At 38.9% G+C, this 25,450-nt stretch overlaps 1 protein-coding gene across 8 annotated transcripts in view; it reads left to right on the forward strand.

Annotated features, from left to right (window-relative positions):
* EIF4G3 (eukaryotic translation initiation factor 4 gamma 3) overlaps positions 1–25,450 on the forward strand; it is a 311,829-nt gene that overhangs the window by 272,511 nt on the left and 13,868 nt on the right. For 7 of the 8 annotated variants that reach the window (XM_047082664.1, XM_047082667.1, XM_047082665.1 and 4 more), the window contains 8 exons: positions 662–755; positions 2,384–2,501; positions 4,373–4,593; positions 6,299–6,417; positions 10,381–10,553; positions 17,182–17,307; positions 18,834–18,915; positions 21,157–21,255. In XM_047082664.1, the coding sequence (XP_046938620.1) occupies positions 662–755; positions 2,384–2,501; positions 4,373–4,593; positions 6,299–6,417; positions 10,381–10,553; positions 17,182–17,307; positions 18,834–18,915; positions 21,157–21,255 (1,032 nt within the window). The remainder of the gene's footprint in view (positions 1–661; positions 756–2,383; positions 2,502–4,372; positions 4,594–6,298; positions 6,418–10,380; positions 10,554–17,181; positions 17,308–18,833; positions 18,916–21,156; positions 21,256–25,450) is intronic. The other variant, XM_047082666.1, reaches the window with a different exon arrangement.

Raw genomic sequence — 25,450 nt, forward strand, 5'->3', positions numbered from 1 at the left:
GTTACAAAGAGCTACATTGTACCTTACTGTGGTATATGTTTTCTTATTAGTATTACATTGTAATTCTATCCACTTGTGCTAATGTTGTGTTCCCTGTAGAGCTCGACATCGTTATTAACTTCCCATCTAATACTATGTTCGCTTTTTTCTTATCCCCCCCCCCCCCCCGTATTGAATGCTGCCACTCCACTTCTCCATCCTTAGCCCCCACCTATATCTGGCTTTGCTAAAATGTGAAATCTTTGTGCCTTCTGACCTGTTTTCTGACAATAATGTGAAGAAATTAAGGAGTTAATTTTGTAGTCTACACAATTTGTATATTCCTTTACTTCTTTTTTAAATCACTGGGCATTACTGGACAGGAGGAATGATTGGAAACTGCTTACATTTAGTCAAACAGCACACCATCTGAATGCATTCTCACACCATCTGAATGCATTCTCCAGACCAGGGGTTCTAAACTACTCTGTGGAAGCTGGTTTCCAAGCAGGTTGTACAGGGAGCACCACTTGAATATGGACGGCTCCAGTTCATACTTCTTAAATTGGCATTCCAAGCACTGTTTTGTTGCTTAAGTTGGTTTTCACTGTACTGAAGGAAAAAGAAGATCAAACATTCTAGAATGTTTCCTATAATTGGCTTGTGGTCACTTACATTACAGCCCACAATTGATGAGAAAATTCAGCTGGTACCTAAAGCACAGCTGGGCAGTTGGGGAAAGGGCAGCAGTGGTGGAGCAAAGGCAAGTGAGACCGGTAAGTGTAACGTGTCCCTTCTCCGGAACCTGGATGTGGTCTAGTATTCACCGTATAGTGCATTCCCACAATCATTTAATAATGGTTTTAGGAAAAGATCTATAGACAAAGCATGCCCAAACTTACTGGTGTCCCTCACAATATGGATCTTCAGGTGTTTTAAATATTTAGAGTTTTTTTAGTTCAATTAGGCTGTTTAAGACTTTAATCTCCTAGGTACCTTTGTTGTTGTTGTTGTTGTTGTTGTTGTTGTTGTTCATAAATTCAATATAATTAGAGAATTACTGGGATCGCAAATGAAGAGGGAAACTCATTCTTCTGAGAAGAATTGGATAAGAGAGTTGTAAAAGAATTAGATTGAAATATTTTTCAAAATCTTTATCAAAAGTCAGACTTTCAGAGATTTGACCTTAGGACTCAAATGTTTAGACCATCACAAACACATCCTTTTTTTTCTTTTTTTTTTTTTTTAATGTTTGTTTATTTTTGAGAGTGAAAGAAGAGACAGAGTGCAAGCGGGGGGAGGCACAGAATTTGCAGCAGGCTCCAGGCTCTGAGCTGTCAGCAAGGACCCCGACGCGGGGCTCAAACGCATGAACTGGGAGATCATGACCTAAGACGAAGTCAGACACTTAACCACCCAGGCACCCCCACAGACACATCTTTTTTTTTTTTTTTTTTTTTTTTTTTTAAATTTTTTTTTCAACGTTTATTTATTTTTGGGACAGAGAGAGACAGAGCATGAACGAGGGAGGGGCAGAGAGAGAGAGGGAGACACAGAATCGGAAACAAGCTCCAGGCTCTGAGCCATCAGCCCAGAGCCCGACGCGGGGCTCGAACTCCCGGACCGCGAGATCGTGACCTGGCTGAAGTCGGACGCTTAACCGACTGCGCCACCCAGGCGCCCCCAGACACATCTTTTTAAAGCTGATGAAGTCCAGTAGAAAAGTATAAAACGTTAATGTTTTAGAAACGTTAGAAGAATAAAACTTCTACATTAACTTCCTTTCCATATTTCCCTTCTACTAAGTAATTTTGACCTCTGATTTTTTAATTTTTATTTATCAAGTTTATTTATTTATTTTGAGAGAGAGAGAGCGAGCCAGGGAGGGACAGAGAGAGAATCCCAAGCAGGCTCCGCACTGTCAGCACAGAGCTCAGTGTGGTGTTCAGTCCCACAAACCCTGAGATCATGACCAGAGCTGAAATCAAAAGTCAGACGCTTAACCGACTGAGCCATCCAGGCGCACCTTTATTAGTTAGCTTTTTTAAGTGCAATGTTTTGTTTTGTTTTGTTTTGTTTTTGCTTGCCTCCCTCCTTTCCTGTCTACCACTCCCACCCCCTTCCCTATCTAGGATAATTTAATTATGTTTTTAAAGCAGCAAATGGTTATAATGAACAAAGGTTTCAAAAAAAAATTTTTTTTACAGACAAATTCCTTCTAACATTATACTTCTAAGAGTATAGTTTGTGGAGGAGATTGGCGTCACCTTGTTAAACTTGTTAGAAATACCTAGTCTCAAACAACACCCCCCCCCTTTCCTCCCTAGAGAGCCAGATGAATTAAAAGCTACATTTTAGTCATGTGATTTGTATTTTTTCCCCCCTCAATCCTCAACACCTATAGATGCCTTACGGTCAAGTGCTTCCAGTTTAAACAGATTCTCTGCTTTGCAACCTCCAGCACCCTCAGGGTCTACATCGTCTACGCCTTTAGAGTTTGATTCCCGACGGACCTTAACCAGGTATGGAGCCCACTCTCCATGTTAACTGAAGACTGACCTACTTGTGGATGTCTGTTCTCTCTCTCTCTCCTTCTCTCCTTCTCTCTTTCTCTATTATTCTTTTTCTCTCTTTCACACACTCACACACACACGCGTGTAAATTATGATGGTCATCTCTGTGCATGGATTCCTCTTATCCCTAAGGTTGATTTTGTTTTTCTATTCCCTCTTTGATCTTCACGTTCTGTAATTTCCAAGATAAGAACATAATTGGGTGGTAGATTTGGGATGGGGTGGAAAGGAAGGGCAAGTTACCTGGCAAGTTTATAATAGTTTGTTTCTTTTTTTAAGAATTTTTTTTTTAATGTTTATTTTTGAGACAGAGCACAAGCAGGGGAGGGCAGAGAGAGACAGAGACACAGAATCTGAAGCAGGCTCCAGGCTCCAAGCCGTCAGCACAGAGCCCAACAAGGGGCTCAAACTCAAACTGTGAGATCATGACCTGAGCCAAAGTTGGACACTCAACTGACTGAGCCACCCAGGCGCCCCAGTATAATAGTTTGCTTCTTAAGAAAGTCAGACCCACCCAAACACCCCTGGAGGCTGGTGGAGGGCTTGCTAAACTAATGCGTCAGGATGTTCTGGATTAACCTAACACTCCAAAGCATGTGAATTAAAGAGCATGACAGCCTACCCATATGTCTCTCTGTCATACCGTTCTTCAAGTTCTGTTTCAGGCTGTCCTTTGTTTCTCACTATTCTCTCTGTATTGTACTGTCTTTCTACCTTCTTTTTTGTAGGACTGATACAGTCAGGTGTTCTGTTTGGTTGGTTTATAGGGAATGAAGACCTGTAGTATAATGACCGAGAACAAAATTTTTAGTTTTCATTTTCTTAAGATTTTATTTTTAATCTCTACACCCAGTGTGGGACTCGAACTTACAACCTTGAGATCAGGAGTCACATGCTTTACTGACTGAGCCAGCCAGGCACTCCTCAAAATTTTGGACGTAAGCACTTTTAGAGCTGAAGTTGCTTTAAACTCTCAAACTTTCCTTTTTTGTTACTGTAGTCAATTTGGCCAGGTAGACTTTCTAACTATGTTGTTGTTCTCTTGGCTTCTACGGTAAAATATGCTTAGCACAGTTCAGCTTTTAGTGATGGCTCAGCTTGTCATGAAGCGTCATTTGTGCTATTGATGGCTCTTTGCTCTGCCATAGATTTCCCCTGATGGCTCTGCTTTTTGAGTACTTGTGTATGTTCTTTCAGAGGTTAGACTACTGTCGTGCCTCTAGTCCTTTCTCCTCTCTTCCTTTTCATTTGCTGCTCCTGGCCTGCTATGGACCAGGAACTACCTGCCCAACTGGTGGGAACTGTCTGAAAAGAAGCCTAGGGAGATAGGAAGATTCTCTCTTAAGGAAAGTATGTGACTTTGGCCACTCAAAAACCACTTCTGCTACTTGGTTCTCAAAATATTTTACTTATATTTGAAGTTTCTGAATAAATACTGCATCATTGTCTAATTTCTAAGATAGTGATACCATGTCCGTTAGGTATTCTTTGTCTCTTTCGCTCTTTTAGCTCATACGTTCGGCACTGTCGTCTTTATTAAAAGATTTAAAGAACTAAAATAAGGATTTGCCATTGCATTTTAAAATCTTAAGTGGTATCCCTTCAACATTCGTGAGAAAAGCTAAAACATACTCAACATTCTCTGAAAGCACTGATTTTACTTGTTTACATAATTATAGTTTGGTGTAGAATTGGCGCCTCACATACCTGAAGTCATGTGTGAAAAATTACATACCTGCAGGAAATCTTAACGTTATTTTATGATTTGAATGCATAGTGGATGGGGTGATCTTCTGAAGAAGTATGTTTTGTGTTTTAAGTCGTGGAAGCGTGGGCAGGGAGAAGAATGACAAGCCCCTGCCGTCTGCAGCAGCTCGTCCCAATACTTTCCTGAGAGGCGGCAGCAGCAAAGACCTGTTGGACAATCAGTCTCAAGAAGAGCAACGCAGGGAGATGCTAGAGACCGTGAAGCAGCTTACGGGAGGCATGGACGTGGAGAGGAGCAGCGCTGAGGCTGACCGAAACAAGGGCCGGGAGTCAGGTGAGAGACTTGGTACACACAGAAGGAAGATTCAGGCCTTAACTGTGGAATGAAAAGTGCAGAGGAGATTTTGCCCCTGTGTAGATTTCAGAATCATTACATGGTAATAACATACCAGTATCTTAAAACGTAAAGGGCATCTTCATGGTTTTGTAACATAGGTTTCGTTTCCCAGGTTGTCCCTTTGTTCGTCAATTTGTAAGTTTCCCCCATTCTCTATTAAATGTGATGGTGATGAGGGTCTCTTGCTGTATATTAAGCAATCTGAATTTCTTAACAGATTCTCACAGTAACCCCTTCCTGTGCATTAGAGCGCATGGGCTTTGTAGAGCCCTCAAATGTATGAAAATTCTGACATCCAAAGCAAACCAAAGAGAAAATATCAGGTTGTCTTTTGTCACCTTCATCTTGGTAGCATCTGTGGTCTTTGTACATGTGTAGCTTGTATATGATTAGAGGACCAACTCAGATAATGCTCTAAAAATTACCTCATTTACATAACCTGTCTGCATTTCTGTTTCTTCATTTGTTATATGGGGATAGTAAATGTGCCTACCCTGTAAAGTTATCATGAAGATTAAATGAGAAGTCTATACGGGTAAATATTTAGAACTTTATCTGATAAATACAGATTTTTCAAAAAGTACTAGAGGTCATGAGGGTAAAGATGATGAGAACAATGAGAAATAGTTTAAAGATAATTTTCAGCATCTTTAAAATACTAATCCTGAGGTAGTACTGGTTGTTTATAACATCTTAATAGCTTTCAAATTTCTTTCACTATTTAAATTGTGTCTCCTCCTCTAAATGGATTCAGAGGCAAATTGAAATGTCTTCTCCCAACTGATAGACCAGAATTTTTGACTTCAGGGACATGTGGCTTTCTGATCTGTGGTATCTATTTGGGGAACATAACGAGATAGTGTATGAAAATATCTTGTGAGTAGTGAATAACGTGGCACAGCTGCCCTATGCATTTTTATCTTCTGGGTCATTCATTTATTCATCACATGCACACTGAACACCTGGTGACTTGTGGGCATTGGGTCTCTGCTTTCAGCCTTTAGTCTGCTGGGTCCAGAGGACTCCTATGACATAATTCCACGAAAGGTATTGTATATAAGTACAAACTGAGAAAAATGCCACGGAGGAAAGGAGCAGAGTTCTAAGAGGGTACTGAACAAAGGAACTATCTGGAATTGATACAGAGGGATATCAGGGAAGGCTTCCTCGGGTCTGATGAACCAGTAGGAGTCGAAATAGATTTATAGGAAGGGATGGGTATGGAGCAGAGAGAAAGAGCACTCTGGCCAGAAGGAGCATCATGACATGTTCACACAACTGCCAAAGGCCCGTGTGGTTGGAACTCTGTGCGTGATTGTACAAGCTTCACGTGCTGTTCATCACTGAAGCAGTGGAGAAGAATCAAAATGCAGAAAGGGACAAAAAAGCTCTAATTACAAAAGTTCACCGTACCCCTCTATTCTTTTCATTGTGGAATATGAAGTTACTTAGTGCCTGTCTATGCTAAAAATAAATATTTCTCTTTTCTGCTTTTAGGTGTCTTGCTTTGTCAGATTTGTATCTATTTTAATGCTTTTATGGAAAAGTTGGTATAACAACAAATAAATATTGTCAACCATAATCCCCCATTTTAATTACAATTTTGTCTGTTTTACTTCCTCACTTTTTTTAACCTCATTAGTAGCGAAGCCAGAAATTCCAGCAACAGCAGCCCCTGACAAGCCTGCGTTGTCAGAATTGGAGATGGCGAGGAAGTCTAAATCTATCATTGATGAGTTTCTACACATTAATGATTTTAAGGTAAATGAAGTTTCAGAAAAAGAAAGCAACAACACAAAGCCCCGTGGCAGAGAGATACAGTAACTTGGCTCTGGTCTAAAGCACTTGTCACTAAGACTTGGAGTAATCCAGGTCCCATGCAGTTCGGTTTGCGCAACTCGGATGTGCTCTTGCCAGCTACTGTCTTTTAAATTGATGATGGAGTTCACAAGATCACATGGCAGGAAGGGGGAATGACTACCAGTCCATCCCCACAGTAGAAAAACCACATTGACTTTGATGTTCATGAGCAAAAACCCACACATTATCATTTTTAGGCATTCTTATCTAGCTGTACATTACCTGTTATGATCTTCACAGTCCTTTTATGGTCATTCTTGTATTAACTTTAAACTATGGCTAACATTACTTTTTATTTCATAAGTGGAAACCTGAGGCACCAAGGAGTAATTGCACTGCCAGGGCCAGACAGCCTAAGTGAAACATTCAAGACACAGCTTTGAATTTACTGTTCTTTAACCCCAACTTTCTCTTTGATCTTCATTTTAAGATGGTAGTGAATAAAATAGACATCATGCCTGACTTCATGAGCTCTAGAGTCTAGTGGCAGAGACAGGTCATAAAGAGTTAACTCAAAAATAGGTATTTAAATTATAGTTATTGTAAATGCCAATAGACCTCTAGGATCTTAGGAGAGATCATATAATAGGACCTAGCTTAGGGATCTGGAGTCAGCAGAGTCTTAATCTGTTAAATTATTTGTCAGATAGATTAACTACTTTTGCTTTAACATTATATTAATTATTTCAAGCTTACTTGTTCTCTTGACAGTGTAGTTATTATTTGCTTTCTGTACATAACAGTCACCCTGATTAACTGTAGCCCAGCTTTCTAAAACCCTCAAGCCTTTAAAAAATCATCTAAAATTCAGGAGAAGTACTAAGAGGTTTTGATGATGAGCCAGTTAGTTGGAGAGGAAATATCAAGTCAATGAGCAACAAATACTTTGAAAGGAGAAAAGTATCACTCTGAGGAATGGGAGCCATAGGGGGAAAAAGACCTAAGTTCAACGGGAGGACTCTCTGAAAGATCTTAGCCCTAGGCCTGGCCTGTAGGATGGAAGAAACAGAGTCAGTTATGACTCGGGAATTTCATTGTACTGGGTCCAAGGCGCATCTGCTGCAGAATGATGATAAGAAGCAGGTGACATTGTCAGACATAGTGAGGGTTCCCTGTGTGCTAGGTGCCGTTAGTTCATTTAATCCTCATAACGCCCTCTTGATTTTAATATTATTATAATAGCTATTTTTATAGATAATGAAACTGAGATGCAAAGATGTTAAATAACTTGATCTGAGTCATGCTTCTGATAAGTGGCCAACTCAGGATTTAAAATTAGGCTTCTATGGGGCGCCTGGGTGGCACAGTCGGTTAAGCGTCCGACTTCAGCCAGGTCACGATCTCGCGGTCCGGGAGTTCGAGCCCTGCGTCGGGCTCTGGGCTGATGGCTCAGAGCCTGGAGCTTGTTTCCGATTCTGTGTCTCCCTCTCTCTCTGCCCCTCCCCCGTTCATGCTCTGTCTCTCTCTGTCCCAAAAATAAATAAACGTTGAAAAAAAAAAATAAAATAAAATAAAATTAGGCTTCTAAGGGTGCCCGGCTTGCTACGTCAGTAGAGCACGTAACTTATGACCTCAGGGTTGTATGTGTGAGCCCCACATTGGGTATAGAGATTACTTAAAGAGAAAATCTTTAAAAAACAACAACAACAATAAAAGTAAAATTAGGCTTCTAGCTTCAGAGCAGAGACTGTGATTTTATCTTATTACCTTTAAGATTATTAGTGTGTTATGCTAAAGGCTTACAGAGATCATCCTAAAGGAAAGGTTTTTCTAGCGTTTTAGTAGGTGTTGTTATTATTAAAAATAATACAAATTAATATGTACTGAGCTTTTGTGTTTGGCAGTGTGCAAAGTCCCTTTTTATGTTCATTCCTCAAGTAAACTTATGACGGGAAGTCAAGCCTGAGGGATTGTTACACTCCTGAATTCACATAGTAGCAAGTGGCAGGGCCAGAATTCAAACTTACATTTGTCCGATTCCACACCCTATGGTTTTTAGCCTCTGTGGTATATAGTTATTGAGTACGTAAAATGTGCCAGCCACAATTTAGGAAACACTGCCTGGACATCGGATATGCTGTAGTGTATATAGTGAGCAACATAGTCTATTTCTATGGGGCATTTGTGGAGCCTGTGTTCTAGTGGGAGATACAAAACTGCCCTAAAGATAGGTAATAAATAAACGACAAATACAAAAAGGAAAATGTTTCAGTGCAGAGAAGTAAACCTAGGTGATATGATAGCCGGTGACTGGGCAGTCACAGACTGTAGGAGGTGTCCATTCACCTGAATACTCAATGAAATAAGAATCAACACGAGAAAATCAGGGAGAAGAGCAAGATGATGAATTGCTGTGACATTGAAAGCAGCATGATATAGTTCGTTGATACCACATGCAGATTCAGTGAATAAATTCCCCTTGTAAGACACTTGATCACTTCAGGTTAAATACTGAAGATATGTGCATTCATTTCCATGCTCTCCTGAAAAAGCTTTATAATGATGATGGTCTTTAAAATGAGGTAAAAATTCACAGGGATAAAGAGTAGAGGGAATAGACCGCACCAACACTCTAGAAGTTAGAAACTAGAAGGATGGGTGGTCATTTATTTAGCAGACTACAAATGCACGTAAGGTGCAGGTGGGACTGAAAACAGAAGGACCGATTGGTTTAAAAGTGTATATAAGACGGTTTTAAAAGACAACTGGGCCGAATGTCTCCAAAACTGTGAATGTTCTAAAAAGATGAAGAGAAAGGACTGATCTGGATTAAAGGAGTCTAAAAAGACATCATGCATCCTGACATGTGATGTCAGGTTTTCAGTTGGGTCCTAAACAACAACAAAAAACTATATTTTGGACATTTGGGGACAGTTGTGGAAATTTCAAATATGTACTGTTTATCAGATAATATTTTTATTGACATTGTGTTGGTATTAAGTTTTTTACGTATCTATGAAGAAAACTAAAGAATCTAAACTGAAGTTACATACGTGTACATTGTACTATTCAATGTCTCTGTAGTTTGAAAGTTTTTTAGATAAAAAGTTTATGTGGGGGAGGCATTAAATAAAATAGCAGAGGAGAAATAAAGCAGCAGTGAGAAACCTACATGTGCTCTAGTCCCTTCTTCATTCAAGCAGCTGCTCTTCTCACATGCATCTTCCCTCTCAGAAGAGCTGCTCTCTTCAGAGGTTGAACCAAAGGATTTTGGATTCAGACAGAGTTGAGATAGCTGAGGGCAGGGAGCCACAGTGCTGTGTTGGTGATTCAGCAACCTTGGCTACCAGGCCTCAGAGATATGGACCTAGCCAGATCACCCCATGGTAAGGACCATTTCACGAGCCCCACACCCCAAGAATTTCCTAAGAGGGTTTTAGCACTTAAGCTAAGTATACTAACTTTCATATGAAGGAAGACCTTCCTCGTTGAAGATTTTGCAAATATTAACATACCCAGACAGAATTACCTCAGTTGCCACATTAAGTCATTTGGCACGTGATGATGAATTTCTGTTTCTTAATATACCATTTTCAGGTTTTTAAATGGTCATAAGATAGGTAAACATTTTGTAGAAAAACACACTTCGGCCCTTTGCGTGATTGTTGATAAATTGTGAAGCTAAACATATTACCCTTCTTAAGATCCTCTTTTTTTTTTCTGTCTTTAAATATGGCTAATATTGCCCTTGTCAGCCTGCATTTTACTGAGCTAAATTGATGTTTTTTTAAAAATGTATGAATACTAGCTTGTTTGTGGAGCTTTCTGCTGACTTTGTCATAAGTAAAGGATTGTAAACTTATTTTAACGCTTTGGTAATGGGATCCAGATATTAGACTAAGCTGTTATTTGCTGTTTGAACAGGAAGCCATGCAGTGTGTGGAAGAGCTGAATGCCCAGGGCCTGCTACATGTGTTTGTGAGAATGGGAGTGGAGTCCACCCTGGAAAGGAGCCAGATCACCAGGGATCACATGGGCCAATTACTGTATCAGCTGGTGCAGTCAGAAAAACTCAGCAAGCAGGACTTTTTCAAAGGGTCAGTATCCTCTTCAAGAGTGGTATTCAGTTACTAAGCTCTTGAGTAGTGGTTATTTTTAAAAGTACATATATTTTTAAGTATTTGTCTATTTCCATAGAGTAAAATTATGTCCACTGTAATTGGATAATTACAATTGTTGTGTAATACACTGATAATTATAATTGCGTAATATACTGATAGTGTGTTGGTGGATATGATGGCATTTTGTAGATTGTGCTAGGGCATAAAGGTTATTTATCTCCTGGTTTTCCAAATCCTATTGTTTATACCTGTGTTAAGGTGTAAGTAAGGTAGTAGAGACCCCTTCACCTTGGGGAAACTCAGGCCCTCAGCAGCCCGTTTACCTGTAAATCCCTAGGTGTTCTTTGAGGAAAAAAAACTTTAAAGAAAAAAAAAAAGTTTATTTCTTTTGAGAGAGAGCACACTCACAGGAGGGGCAGAGGGAGAGAGAGGGAATCTCAAGCAGGCTCCACACTGTAGACACGGTGCCTGATGCAGGGCTCGAGCCCACAAAACACGAGATCATGACCTGAATTGAAATCAAGAGTCAGATGCTCAACCGACTAAGCCACCCAGACGCCCCATAGAAGCTTTTTTTAATGTGAGAAAATTTCTGGAAAATCAACTTAAACCTAAAAGCCTTATCCTTTCAATAAACCCTGGTTATTTTGGCCAAGGGATGCTTATCTGTCCACTCTAGCCCCATAGCAGGACGTGTTACTCCAAGTTGTTAATGACTTAGTCTGTTCCGGGTTGGTTTCATTATGATTCCTGTTGATGACTGCTTTGATGAAGTCTGGCTGTCATTAGTGTTGTATCTTCATTAGATCAGGTTCTGATTTGTTTGTGATCATCACATGTGTGTGAATTGGATTCTTTGTGGTACAGCCACAGAATCTTACCCAGGTTGAGATTCTGAAATCAAGGTTTAAGGTGAAAATTGCATATGGTAAAAAGTTTCTGTTTTAGGAGCTGTGTTACGTAAATATAAACGTAGAAACACACCCGGCCCTGCCAGGTGCCCGCTCTCTAATTGTTCAGGAACTAATATTTCTTGAAGGCAGGACGTCAGATTCTCCTCTCCAATCTCATACTTGACATATGTTCACTGGGTGCCATGACAGTAAGAATTCTACACTATTTATTTTTCTCTGTGTTTTTTTTTTTAACTTTTTTTTAATATTTATTTTTGAGGGGAAGGGGGAGCAGAGAGAGAGGGAGACACAGGTCCGAAGCCAGCTCTAGGCTTGGGCTGTCAGCACAGAGCCTGTTGCAGGGCTCAAACCCACAAACCATGAGATCATGACCTGAGCCTAAAGCGGATGCTTAAGTGACTGAGCTACCCAGGCACCCCTTTATTTTTCTCTTTGTAAATCTTTTTTGCCAAGCTCATATTACATTCTTGAAAATTAAATGCACACGTGATAAAATGCCACTGTGTGTCTTTCGGGTATGGTCAACCTCTTAGAATAGCGTAATCATTAAATGCCACAGTTGAATATGTTCAGGAATGATTACTCTTTTGATTTTGTGAGGAATGGTGGTGTTTTCAAGGTCCTAGAATATACATACTTGCCCCTAGGATTATTACTAAGCTGTCTTTGAGTAATAAGGTAGATTTCTATGAATTCAGTGAATGACTAGATTTAGGCCATCTGACCCAGTTACCTTAGTAAGAAACTTCGGCAGAAGTTGCTGTGATTGTTGTCCTTTAAGGCCAAGATGCGGGGCACCTAGGTGGCTCAGTTGGTTAAGCATCCGACTCTTTATCTCAGCTCAGGTCTTGATGTCAGGGTCATGAGTTTGAGCCCTGCATTGGGCTCTGTCCTGGCCATGAAGCCTACTTCAAAAAAAAAAAAAAAAAAAAAAGAAGGCCAAGATGGTTTCCCAGTTTTAAAAAGAGAAATCGAGTCACTCCAGTAACCAGCCAGTGTGTAAACAGCAAGAGCAAATGAGGGTAACCACACCCTCACAAATAAATCTAAGTTCTGTTCCTAGCCAGCTTGAAATCCTACAAACTACATCTGAGGTCACAATTGTATTAATTTATAAATATTTGCTTCTTTCTCATCTGTTATGATATATTCATCAGATAATTTCAGAAATGAGAATGCTGGATTATTATTTAACCCTTTCTGCCTCTCTTCAGACTGTGCTCCTAAGTTTATTTCTGTCTAGAAAGACCCCAGGAAGTGCCGTCTGGCTTCATTGTCTTCATTGAACTTGAGAGGTTCATTGCTTGATTGCTAGGCTCCCTCAGACATTGGCATTTCCCTTTGGGGGATTCCCTGTGGGGAAAAAATGTCATACTCAGACATCGGTGTCTACACTTTCATTGGTGGTGGCCCTGTTGCTGCTGCTGGCAATATAGCCACCACCTTTTATTTATACTGAAAATGAGATGAACACTTCTCTGCTTCGGTATCTACTTCATCTTTCTCTATTCCGATTTCCTTCTATAGCTAGAGAGAATGCAGTGATTCCAGACCTCACTTTTGATACTTTGTTAGATCTAACCGCGCCATCCTTAGACCCAGACCCCTATGAAGACCCATGTTCCTTACTAAATGGAGAGGCCTGGCAGTTTTTTTCTAAGATGAAAACAAACAGCCACTTGTCATCCACCAGGAGTTTCCTTGCAAATAGATCAAAGTTTCCTAATTACTTCTAAAGCCCAAATTATAAATAGTTCATACTGTCTAAAGAGGCCATTTCATTGGAGCCATGGAAATGCCCTAAGTTTTTTGTCTCTTTGGTCCCAATATCCAAAGACCTCTGTCCTTACATAGCATATGGGCAAACATCTAAGCTCAGCTTCCTTGGATGCTGCTACTGCTTAGATGCCAATTTCTGAGCAGTGGTTAAAGCTGTTCCCTCCCAGCTCCCCAAGCCAGAGTCGATGGAAAGTATAAGGCCTCCCTGTTTACTGGGCACTGATCAGTCAACTATTCATCTGCCATTTCTCCTACAGAACTCTTCAAAGGATGCACTGCTACTAAATTCTAATACTAGACAGAAGTTTTAAATAGGCTTTCTAGTCAGGTTGTTTACTAGATAGTTTATCAACCCCAAGCATAGTAGTTGCCACATATAAAATATATCCCTACAAAGGCAACATCAAACCATCTTGAAATTTTCAGGACTTAAATCTCAATACTTTATGAGGCAAATCAGGTAGGTAGGTAGATGCATTATTGTATAGGTAGATAGGTTTCAAAAAGTGTTGATAAATTCATTTTATATCATGGCATTAGAAGACTTCTTTCTTAAAGCTATCTAGTAAAGATAGTTCACTATTAGCCATGGAATTTGGAATCACTGAAAGTGTAATAAACAAATGAAAACCAAGACAGTAAAAATTGGAGTTGTCAATAGACACAAAATATGGGCCCTTCAGGAAGCTTGACTTTGGAAGATATTTGTTGGAGAGAAAATTCTTATCTCCTCCTTGACTATCTTGGGGAACTTTTCCTGCCACTCAACAGCAGTTCTACCCTGCTATTCAAAGCTTACACAGACATGCAGACTAAGTTTCAGGTGCAAAATTGCAGAGGTGCAAAAAAACCCAAAAAATTGCTGACCTGCTGGTTAATAGTGGAAACCAAGTTTGCTCACAAAGGTAAGATCTAGCTTAAAAAATGTTTTCCATAGTGATCCTTTGAATATGATACTAGAGTATAAGAAACTTTCATCATCATTTCATTTCTTTCTTTTACCTGGAATTAGATTCTGTTATGACCAGTCATAATAATACTTGATTAATCTGATTTTTAGATGTTCTCACTGTTTCTTGTTTATCTACATCAAGATTTACTTTTTTATTAAGTTATCACAGTGCAAAGTGTGGGAGATGCTACTGACGATACTATTTGTTTCCAATTACGGAACATTATTTTGCCTTTTCAGCAGAGTTTTGATCAGAACTTCAGTGAATTTAAAAAAAACCTTTTTTTTAACTACCATGTATCCCTTTAATTATGTTTTAGACAGGAACTCAATATGTAAAGAAAATAAAAGTAGAGCCTCTGTAGTTGAGATGGAGGGAAGGATACCTAAAGTCCTACCTGTGGACCTCACCAAAGTTGAGTCCATTTGGTGTAATGGTCACTACATACCAAGAAGCAAGGGTATGGTGTAGTTCTGTTTCATTCATTCATCTGGCAGAAAATGTATATTATACAAGGTAGTGTTACAGGCTGTGTAATACTCCAAAGACAAAGATAGCTAGAAGTTTCTGTACATCATGGATTTTTCTTTTAAAATTGTACAAAAGAATTTAGGAACTGTAAACCTGAAAAGAAGCCTCTTACAAGCTTGTTCTACAGAAATCCTGTGTTCAGCCAAATACGGGTTTTTTATTTTTTAAGTTTATTTATTTTGAGAGAGAGCACGTATGTGCACAATAGTGAGAGAGCGGCAGAGAGAGAGAGAGAGAGGGAGAGGGAGAGGGAGAGGGAGAGGGAGAGAGAAAGAGAATCCCAAGAAGGTTCTGCAGTGCTGAAACCCTGATGCAGGGCTCTAACTCACAAACTGCGAAATCATGACCTGAGCCGAAATCAAGAGTTGGACACTTAACAACTGAGCCACCCAGGTGCCCTCTCAGCCAAATATGTTTTTTTTCAGCAATATGGATTTGACCTGTGATTGTGTTCTGCATACTGTCCCTTGATGACTGACTAATCAAGAACTAGAAAACCAAGGCAAGAATATGGTTATCTTCTAGTTTTGATTTGAGATGAAAATAGCAGATCTACTGCTGAAAGACTGGATGGCTACAGTTGTCTCACGGGCTCATTAAACAGCTTAATCTATGGCATTAAACCATGGAACATGAATTCACATTGTAAGATGATTAGCCCAGGAATTGTGGAGTCCAGCCAGATTATGTTCCATCAGTGGCACATTAACTGAGCCTAAAGTGTTCATATAATGAGAGAAGAGTCCAGTTAATCTGTTGTATAGCAAGTAGATATCAAATAATTTTAAGCTGTGAGGGCAGAAAGTCAGCATTAAGGATTCACAAGGCCCAGACTTATGTCACAGAGCTACAAACTGTTTTGAAATGACATCTTCAGAAAGGCAACCCTCCATTGTAGTGGTATCTCTTTTTAAGTGAAAAATTTTAATGACATGTAGACCTCTGCAGTAGGTAAACAGAGTGGCATACTCAAGCTAAAAGCCAAAAACTACAGTGAGAAAGCACCCATTTTATGTAGGAAGAGATCTGAAAGGCTATGAAGACAAATGCTACCTGCCCTACACTCACTCATTCCTTGCCTTATGATTGTGCGCATTTCCTTGTAATTATGTGTATGCCTCCTTGAGTTAAATTTACTTTCGTTTTTGTCCTTTTTAACATGCTGTATATGGGACTGATTAACAAAGTTTTGAGTTATGTTTTTATATTTTTAAGTGAATAACTGTGATTTTTACCTTAAATAACTGCTGATATTTTGTATATGTGACTTTCCCAAGTTTTATATTTAAATCCCATTTATTTTATTTCACATTGAAAAAAATTTCAGGCCATGAAATCTGGAAACCATTAGCCTTTCTTTAAAGGTGCAACAGTTTTGGGGCACCTGGGTGGCTCAGTTGGTTAAGTATCCAACTTCGGCTCAGGTCTGATTTCACTGTACGTGGATTCGAGCCCCACATTGGGCTGTGTGCTGACAGCTCATAGCCTGGAGCCTGCTTCAGATTCTGTGTCTCCCTCTCTCTCTGACCCTCCCCGACTTGCAGTCTGTGTGTGTGTGTGTGTGTGTGTGTGTGTGTCTCTCTCTCTCTCTCTCTCTCTCAAAAATAAACAAACATTAAAGGTACAACAGTTTTTAATAAGTCGTAACAATGATGTTATTAGTAATGTTATCAGACTCCTTTATATCCATCCAGTTTGTTTCCCTATTATGAGCTCCTCAAGAACAAGGATTTTTGTCTTTTTTTTTTTTCTCTTTGGGTCTAGTCTACATTATAGTGAAATTTTCAGTCTGTGTATCTGACTGGTCCAGGGAATATGATACTCAGCTGTGGTGAACTCATTAGATAGTGTAGGAATAGATTAAATATCTCTTCCCCCAGAACTTAACATGGCTGCCTTGTTTTCATCCTGAAATCTTCCAGAAGTCACCTTCATACAGAACTCTCTTCTGACCACCCTCTCCGTTGGGATATCCTGGTACTATAGTTCATGTTCATCAGAGTATTAGCCCTTTCTGCAAACATGCTTTTGTTTGTGCTATTCATTTTTTTTTACTTTGAGAGAGAGAGCATATGTACAAGGAGGGGAGGGGCAGTGGGAGAGGGAGGGAGAGAATCTTAAGCAGGCTCCATGCTGAGCATAGAACCCAACACAAGGCTCGATCTCACAACAGTGAAATCATGATCTGAGCTGAAGTCAAGAGTCAGATGTTTAACTGACTGAGCCACCCAGGGGCCCCTAGAATTTCTCCTCTACTAATACAGGTTTTTGACAACAAGAATGTATTTATCAGTTACTTTATGCCTGGCATAGTATCTAACATAGTAGGTGCTTTAATAGATATTTGCTGACTGAGTTTTGGACTCTTTATTTAATCTTAACTTCTGAATTATATTTGTGTGAAATGTTCTTCTTGTTCTTGTCTAGTTTTTCAGAAACGTTGGAATTGGCAGATGACATGGCTATTGATATTCCCCACATTTGGTTGTACCTTGCTGAACTGGTGACCCCCATGTTAAAAGAAGGTGGAATCTCTATGAGAGAACTTATCATGTAAGTTGTACTTGTTTTTGTTTTCATTTTGTGTGTGTGTATATCAAGATAAACTGATGCAAAACTTACCAGCTATCTCTAGCATAGTGCTCTTTCCTTAGTGCCTTTGTAGGCTCTTGGATGCAGCCTGTGACTCCTTTTAAGACTTCTTATTTCAGGGGATTAAGAAGTACAAACTGCCCATTACAAAATAAAAGTCATGGGGATGAAACGTATAGTGTAAGGAATATAGCCAATGATACTATAATAACTTTGTATGGTGACAGATAACTACACTTATTGTAGTGATCATTTTATAGTATATATAATTGTCACATCACTATGTTGTACACCTGAAACTAATACAATTATACTTCAGTGTAAAAAAAAAAAAAAAAAAAAGGACTTATTTCTGTATAAAAATGTTACATTACACTGTATCTCCATCAGAGAAGTGACAGGGATATAATAACCCTGTGGTCCATTGAGGTTAGCAGTATTTATAGATAGGGCTCCAAAATCACATAACTGGAAGGTTATTGCTCCTGGAAGCTTAATGTTAATCTGACTTTTATGTCTGTCCTTGCTCAAATGCCATAAGTTATTTCTACATGATAGCTTGTCAGACTGATACCTGCATGCTACATGCTCTGGTTGTAGTAAAGGGACTGCATCTCTGGCATTCCTAGATTTGGACAGGAGTCCGAAGTTGTTTCTACTTTGTATAGACTAGTTTTTTCTAAACTCTTCTTTAGAGCATTAGTATTTCCCCAAAAATTGTTCATATAGTCCTACTCTATGTACTATTATGTCTCTTTGTTTGAGGTTCACAAAGTATATTACAGCAAATTAAAGATTATGAGAATTCTATAGTGAAACCAGACAATAAAAACAAGATTTGGGTGCTTGGCTGGCTCAGTCAGTAGAGTATGCAACTCTTCATCTCACAGTTGTGAGTTCAAGCCCCACGTTGGCTGTAGAGCTTACTTAAAAAAATAAATAATAAATTTAATAAAACCTATTTAGCTTTGTTTAATGCAGCATTCTCTCAATTGTAGAATTCTTTTCTTGAGGAATAATTATTCATATCCTGTGGAACACAGTGTGGGATATACTGGTTTAGACTCTGAAAATAAATGGTCCCTTTCTGTTTCATCTATATTGTAAAGAAAAACTTCCTTTCTTAAAAATATTTCATAACTAAGTTTCACATCTCCCAGTTACCTAAGGTGCTTCTCTCATTTAGGCTTGAAGTGGTGTATATGTAAATAGATTATTAAATGAGACTGATCATTGCGTTGCTTCTATCACTGAGGCAGTTAAAGAAAAAGGCAAAACCCGGGAAATCTAAAGTCCCTTTCCGGCTTCTCCATGAAGCATAGAGTGAACTTGAAGTCTGAACTACTTCTGCTGAACATTACTTAGAGCATGTCCTGAAGCTTTCTCTTGCCCAATATGATTTAGGTTCAGCACACGTTGTTCACCTAGTGTTTTAGAACTGGAAGTTTGGTTCAGAGGTACTTAATCACTACTCCTGTCTTTTACAGAGAATTTAGCAAACCTTTACTTCCTGTTGGAAGAGCTGGGGTCTTACTTTCTGAAATATTGCACCTTCTATGCAAACAAATGGTGAGTATTAAACTGAGTGTTAGACTCAACAGCGTCTTAGGCAAGGCAATGATTGTAATCTTGAGGTATCTGTGAATAGCTTAGGTACCGCTATGCAAGTATTTCTGTTTTCCTTTTCCTTTTTGGAAAGAAGAGCGAGGCCTCTGTTTTCAACCTAGTTTCTTACAGAGGTGTATTTCTCCTTCTGTTGACTAGTAACTTGGGAAAGAATTATCTAATCTCAACTGGATTTGGTATAATTCTAAATAATCTCAAGATATGTTGTATTTGTGGCTAGTAATTTTATCTTCTCTTGAAACAAAATGCCTACATTATTTATACTCTTTAATACATTTCAGTGAAAACGCCTTGCTTTCAAAGAAACGTAAGATTCCTAAAATGATTAATTTTATTAATTTTGGATCTCAAGCTAGGTAATCTGATTAGTAATAGGTGTTAAAGATGTTATACAGGGGTGCCTAGATGGCTTAGTCTGTTAAGCGTCCAACTCTGATCTCAGCTCAGGTCTTGATCTCAGGGTCATGAGTTCACGCTCTGCATTGGGCTCCACACTGGGCATGGAACCTACTTTTTAAAAAAGGGTGGGGGGGGGGTTCCCTCAGTGGCTCAGTTAGGTTGGGCAACTCTTGATTTTGGCTTGGGTCATGATCTAATGCTTTGTGAAATCGAGCCCCATGTCAGGCTCTGCACTGGCTGCACAGAGCCTGCTTGGGATTCTCTTTCTCCCTCCCTCTCTGCCCCTCACATGTGCGTGTGTGTGCTCACTCTGTCTCTTTCTCTTTCTCAAAATAAATTAATTTTTAAAAAGATTCTATAGGATTGTGAACTGCTGTCTTAAAGTTAAACTTAGTTTAATAAATACTGTACAATTCTCTGTAAAACTCTGTGCCAGCATCTCAGTGTACAAAGACAACTAAGCCTTCAAAAAATTTATAAACTAGAAAGGAAGACAAGTCTAAACCAAAAGTTTCAAAAGAGTGTATTGATGCCGTATTAGAGGTCTAAGAGGTTTGGGAAAGTGGTGTTAACAACACCTACAGTGATAACATCAAAACAGAACTCATACATGAAAATTTTGGAGTGATTTTTGACTGATTCAAACCATAGCCAAAGGTATGGGGATGATAGATTTCATTGTTTTGTAGGCATTAGTATAGAAAGTCTCTTGAATGTACAGAAGACCCTTTGTATTTCATCTGTGTAATAGTTATTTGTAGTTACTAAATAGCCTGGTGTCTCTAGTTCTAGTTGATTATTTGTTATTACTAAAGTTTTTATTGAATCCTAATTTGTACATCCAAAATTCCTTCCTCCTTTCCTAATCTACTTCACATTAGTCCTTATTAAAAACCTAAATTCTTACTAACTTTTATCTGTAGAAACAGAAAAAGCAAATTCTCACTTTTCCTAACCAAATTCTCATAGAGCATAAACTCTGAAGTGAGAGAGCCTGAGTTTAAATCCTGACTCTGCCAAGTTATCAGCTATGCCTTGGGCAAGTTACTCTATGAAATAATTAGTAATATGATTCATAGCTGATAGTCACGGCCTCGAAGGCTGAGAGTTCCCTGCATCACTGTGACTTTGTTCAGGGAGTGGACTTGTACCTTCTCATCAGTTTTCCAGCCAACAAGAGCTCTCCTCTGTTATTTCTTGGGCTCAATGTTGTTCTTCTTGCCCTTGAAATACTTCTCATTCCTGGTTCAGGAGCAGCAACCTCTTTATTCATTCTCCGGTTAGGCAGCGTGATCCTGATCTGTTGCGAAGAGGGATTCCAGTGAGGCTTGATGTATGACTTTAATAGTGGATACATAATATATACCACTAGGAAAAGAGACGCTGTTGAATTTATAAACTCTGTGAATTGGACTTGTTTTAGGTGATTATATTTATAAATCCCAAACTGAGCTTGCAATTTCCTAGATTAGTCATCTGACAAAATTAATTATTGAACCTTAAACAGCTATACTTCAGCCATTCACCGTTACATTTACTACATACATTCAGACATCTTGGTGTGAGAGCCAGGAGTCCTGAGAAACTAACTTTATATCAACAAAGGAAAAGTTTTGATTTTTCAGTCTTTATATTTCTATACTCTTGACTTCAAGCAAGCCTTTTCTCCTAATCTGCCCCCACCCCCTCCCCGTGCCTGTCCTCCTTCTCCTCCTCTCTTCTTCCTCTTCATAATCATCCTATCTTTATATAAAAGTAAATGGACTGGACTTATCTCTGTTTTAGAGCCATAAGAAAGTGGGAGCCTTATGGAGGGAGGCTGACCTCACCTGGAAGGACTTTTTACCAGAAGGGGAAGATGTACATAATTTTCTCTTGGAACAGGTAAGTAAGAACAAGGCTTATGCCTTTCTGTTTAATAGTAGTTGGTCTGGTTCATAGAAAAAATGAAGGTAATTTCATTAGTAGTCCAGTATTAAAATTAGACCAAAATAGGAATTATGGTCAAGATGTCATTTTAAGTCCATGCTTTAGGGCCACTTAACTATTCACTCATTAGATAATAGATAAAAAAATAAAATTTAAAGGACTTAGCCACACACAGAGAAAACGAGCTGCATATCTCCATGAACCAAAAAATGAAATTGACAAATAAAGCGGGGGTAATAGGGCTAAAGCGGCAAGTCTTCTGAGCTCTGGGTCTAAATGCCACTAGAGACACCTAGAAGTTATTTCGGTGAGGAAATGGGGACTAGAATGCCTCTTACAAGGTAGAAAATTGGAGGACAGACATACTTCATGAAGCCAGGTGGGAACTCCACAGATAGACAAACGATACTCTTGCAGCCAAAACCATAGCTAGGCTGTCCACTTGGTAACTGGATCCAGAAATCCACAACAAGGCAAAAGGCCCATGGTCAATATAATGTAGTTCTAAATAAGGAATTGTGGAGCATCAGAAAGAGGCAACCATAAAAATACTAGACAAGGAAGAGTGACCGAGAAAGGAAACAACTCTCTCTCAAAATGATCACAATCTGAAAATTAGTATATTGAGCTGGATAAAGACACACTGTGTTAAGTTAATATGGACATTAGCTTCCTTTTGGTTATCGTCCAGATACACTGGGGAGTGCTTCTGCCAAAAGATAAGAGCCTAGATAAAACATGAGTTATCTTGCATTGCTGAGCTGATAGAAAGTGAAGGCATTTTCTAAGGAAAAAAATGTGTGAGGAGAAAAGCCATAGATGAAACCTGAACTCTTAGCAATAAGCATACATGAGGGGCTTGTTTGTTTCATTGCCATTGTAAATGCTACCAGAGATGTAGGAAGAGGTTGAAATGGTCCTAGTTCAGTATTACCCTGGCTCCCAAAAGAAGCAAACAAAAATGCTTTTTGGAGAAAACATGCTCAACTTAGGTCTCTTCATTTTCTACTAATTAACATTATCTAAATATATAGTTAACACTTAAGAGTTCATTTTAGTCTGTGACGAAACAAGTAACCATGAATGAGAGTAAACAGACAAGAAATGGTACGTTTAGACCCCAAAGACATGAAATAATGGAATTCTTAATCAGAATATAACATAACGCTGTATAAAAAAGAGGAATTCACAAAAATGTGCAAGCAACCAAACACTAGTCAAAATGACTGAGAAAATTTGGAAAGAAGAAGAAAAGAAACTAAGGTAGATTTCTAAGAGACACTATGAGATTTAAAGGATAAAATGAAAAGGTCTAACATGTCTAATTGGAATCCCAGAAGGAAAAACAGAGGGAATGGAGAAGAGGCAATATTTGAAGAGATTGTGGGTGAGACTTTTCCCGAACTGATAAAACAGATGAATCTATACAGAAAGCACATGTATACCACAGAGGGTGATTACATTTCAGTGAAACTGCATAACATCAAAAAGATAGGAACGATTTTAAAGTAGCTAGAAAGAAGTACGTCACCTATAGAGAAACAGTAGAATTTGCAGTAGCAACAGTGAAAGCCCGAAATGGTGGAGTAATCTCAAAATGTTGAGAGAATATCAGTTTATTTAGAATAGTCTTTCCAGTGAAACTAACATTTAAGAATGATGGCAACAGTGGCACCTGGGTGGCTCAGTCAGTTAAGTATCCAATTTGATTTTGGCTCAGGTCACGATCTCACAGTTGTGAGATCAAGCCCTGTGTCTGGCTCTGTAGTGAGGCTGGAGCCTGCTTGAGATTCTCTCTCTCTCTTTCTGTCTCTCTCTCTCTCTCTTCCTCTCTTCTCCCCCAACTCACACATGCTCACTTTCACTCAAAAAAGAGGTAAATAAATTAATAAAAAATAAGAATGAGGGCAACACATGTTTAAAGACTTAACAACACATTTCTGAATAACTCATGACTCCGCAAAGAAATCATAAAAGGCAGTAAGAAATATTTGACTCATTGATAATGGAAAAACACAACATATCAGTATTTGTGGGATACCACAAAAGCAATACTTGGAATGAAACTGTTAGCACTGAACACCTGAATTTAGAAAAGAAATAAGGTCATAGGTCAGTGATCTCATTTTTGACCTTACGAAATTTAAAAAAGGAAGAGTAAATGAAACTGAAAAGAAATAGAAAAAGGAGGTAATAAAGATCAGAGTAGAAATCAGTGAAACAAACAATAGAGAACAGTGAGTGAATTCTAAAGCTGGTCCTCTGAGAAAAGAAAATTGTGAAATCTCTAGCCAGACTAATCAGTGAAAACAAAATTTAAAAAGAAGACATCAGTTACCAGTAGAATGAGAGAGGTGATGTTGTAATGTTTCTAAACATAATAATGGATACGAGGGATTCATGAATAATTTTTATGCCAATAAGTACGTCAACTGAATTGAAGTGAACAAACTTCCTGGGAGGTACAAATCACCAGAGCTGACTTGAGAATAGATAACCCTGAGTATCTGATACACTGAAGTAGTTAAAAACATTGCCACAACGAAAACTCCAGGCCCTGATGTTTTTACTATTGAATTCTACCAAACATCTAAAGAAGAAATAATACCAGTTCTGCAAAGAATTCTTCCAGAAAACTGAAGAGGAGAGATTACTTGCCAATTCATGGCCTATGAGGCCAGCGTTACTCTAATAGCAAAACCAAAGACATTTCAAGAAAAAAAACTATAATAGGCCAACTCTTCCTAATAAATGCAAAGAAAAGTTTTTCAACAAAATTTTCACACATTAAATCCAACACTATATTAAAAGATTAATCACAACCAAGTAGCACTTAATCACAGGAATATAATGTTGTAAGATTCATAAGTCAGCGTATGGATGTACAGAGGATGAAGAAATAAGCAGCTCCAGAATTCCTCCCTCCACCAAAACAACCATTGAGCTGGCAAGATGTGTTAGAATCAACTATTTTGGAATTGTGGAGTTGAGTCAACTGTGCAGTACCAACACCAGAGGAATGCTTGATGAAAAAGAATCTTGCAAATTTCAGTAACTTGGGTATTTTGCATAGAAGCTATTAGCACCTAGACCTGTGAGACAGTTGGGGAGATGGTGGCACTCCCTTTCTGGTGCCAGGTTGAGAAATCAAGACCTTATCCTCAAAAGATTGGTGCCATGCCTTTAAAAAAACATTTTTTTTTTATGTCTTTCTTTTATTTTTGAGAAAGAGAGATAGAGTGCGAGTGGGGCGAGGGGCAGAGAGAGAAGGAGACATAGAATCTGAAGCAGGCTCCGGGCTCTGAGCTGTCAGCAGAGAGCCCGATGCAGGGCTCAAAACTCACAGATGGTGAGATCATGACCTGAGCCAAAGTCGGACACCCAACCAACTGAGCCACCCAGGTGCCCCAGTGCTGTGCCTTTTAATTTGCTTGGCAATTTACTGAAGGTTTCGTGCAGGGCCTGCCCATTGTTTTAACTACTCAGGCCAAAGTGGTTTCCTGAATGGTGTCTGTCAAGGAATTCAGAGAAATGGAATGTGTTCGCGCGCGCGCGCGTGTGTGTGTGTGTGTGTGTGTGTACGCACGCACGCATACAGTCCCACCCATCCCACCCCTCTCTTTTCTCTTTGGATCCAGACTTTCACTGAAATTTCTACAAGGTCACTGGCTGTCTGAGGAGATAACAGATCAGAGAGACTGTAATGACCACACACAAGAAGGAATGCAGTCTTTGTCTAAAATTCACTAAACAAACAGATGACTGCAACACTGACAATCCCTCACAAAGGGAGAGAATCTGATATCCAGAGTTACACATTACAGTATTCCAGATGTTTAGTTGTCAACAAAAACAATTAGAAAGCATATAAAGAAACAGGAAAATGTGACTCATTCACAAGAAAAAAGAAACTGACAGAAAAAAGTATTCCTGAGGAAGCCCAAACGTTGGACATACCAGATGAGGAATTTAAATTAACTGCTTTCTATCTGCTCAAATTGCTGATGGAATCCATGGACAAAGAACTAAAGGAAATCAGGAGAATGATGTATGGTCAAATTGGGACTTTCAAGAAGGAGGTAGAAATTATAAAAATGAACCAAATAGAAATTCTGTAACTAAAAATTTGTAATGGCTAAAATGAAAAATT

Source organism: Lynx rufus, unplaced genomic scaffold (assembly GCF_022079265.1).
Source record: "Lynx rufus isolate CCGP_SWC_20201006 ecotype Redwood Valley unplaced genomic scaffold, mLynRuf1.p SCAF_2, whole genome shotgun sequence".
NCBI classification, from domain to species: domain Eukaryota; kingdom Metazoa; phylum Chordata; class Mammalia; order Carnivora; family Felidae; genus Lynx; species Lynx rufus.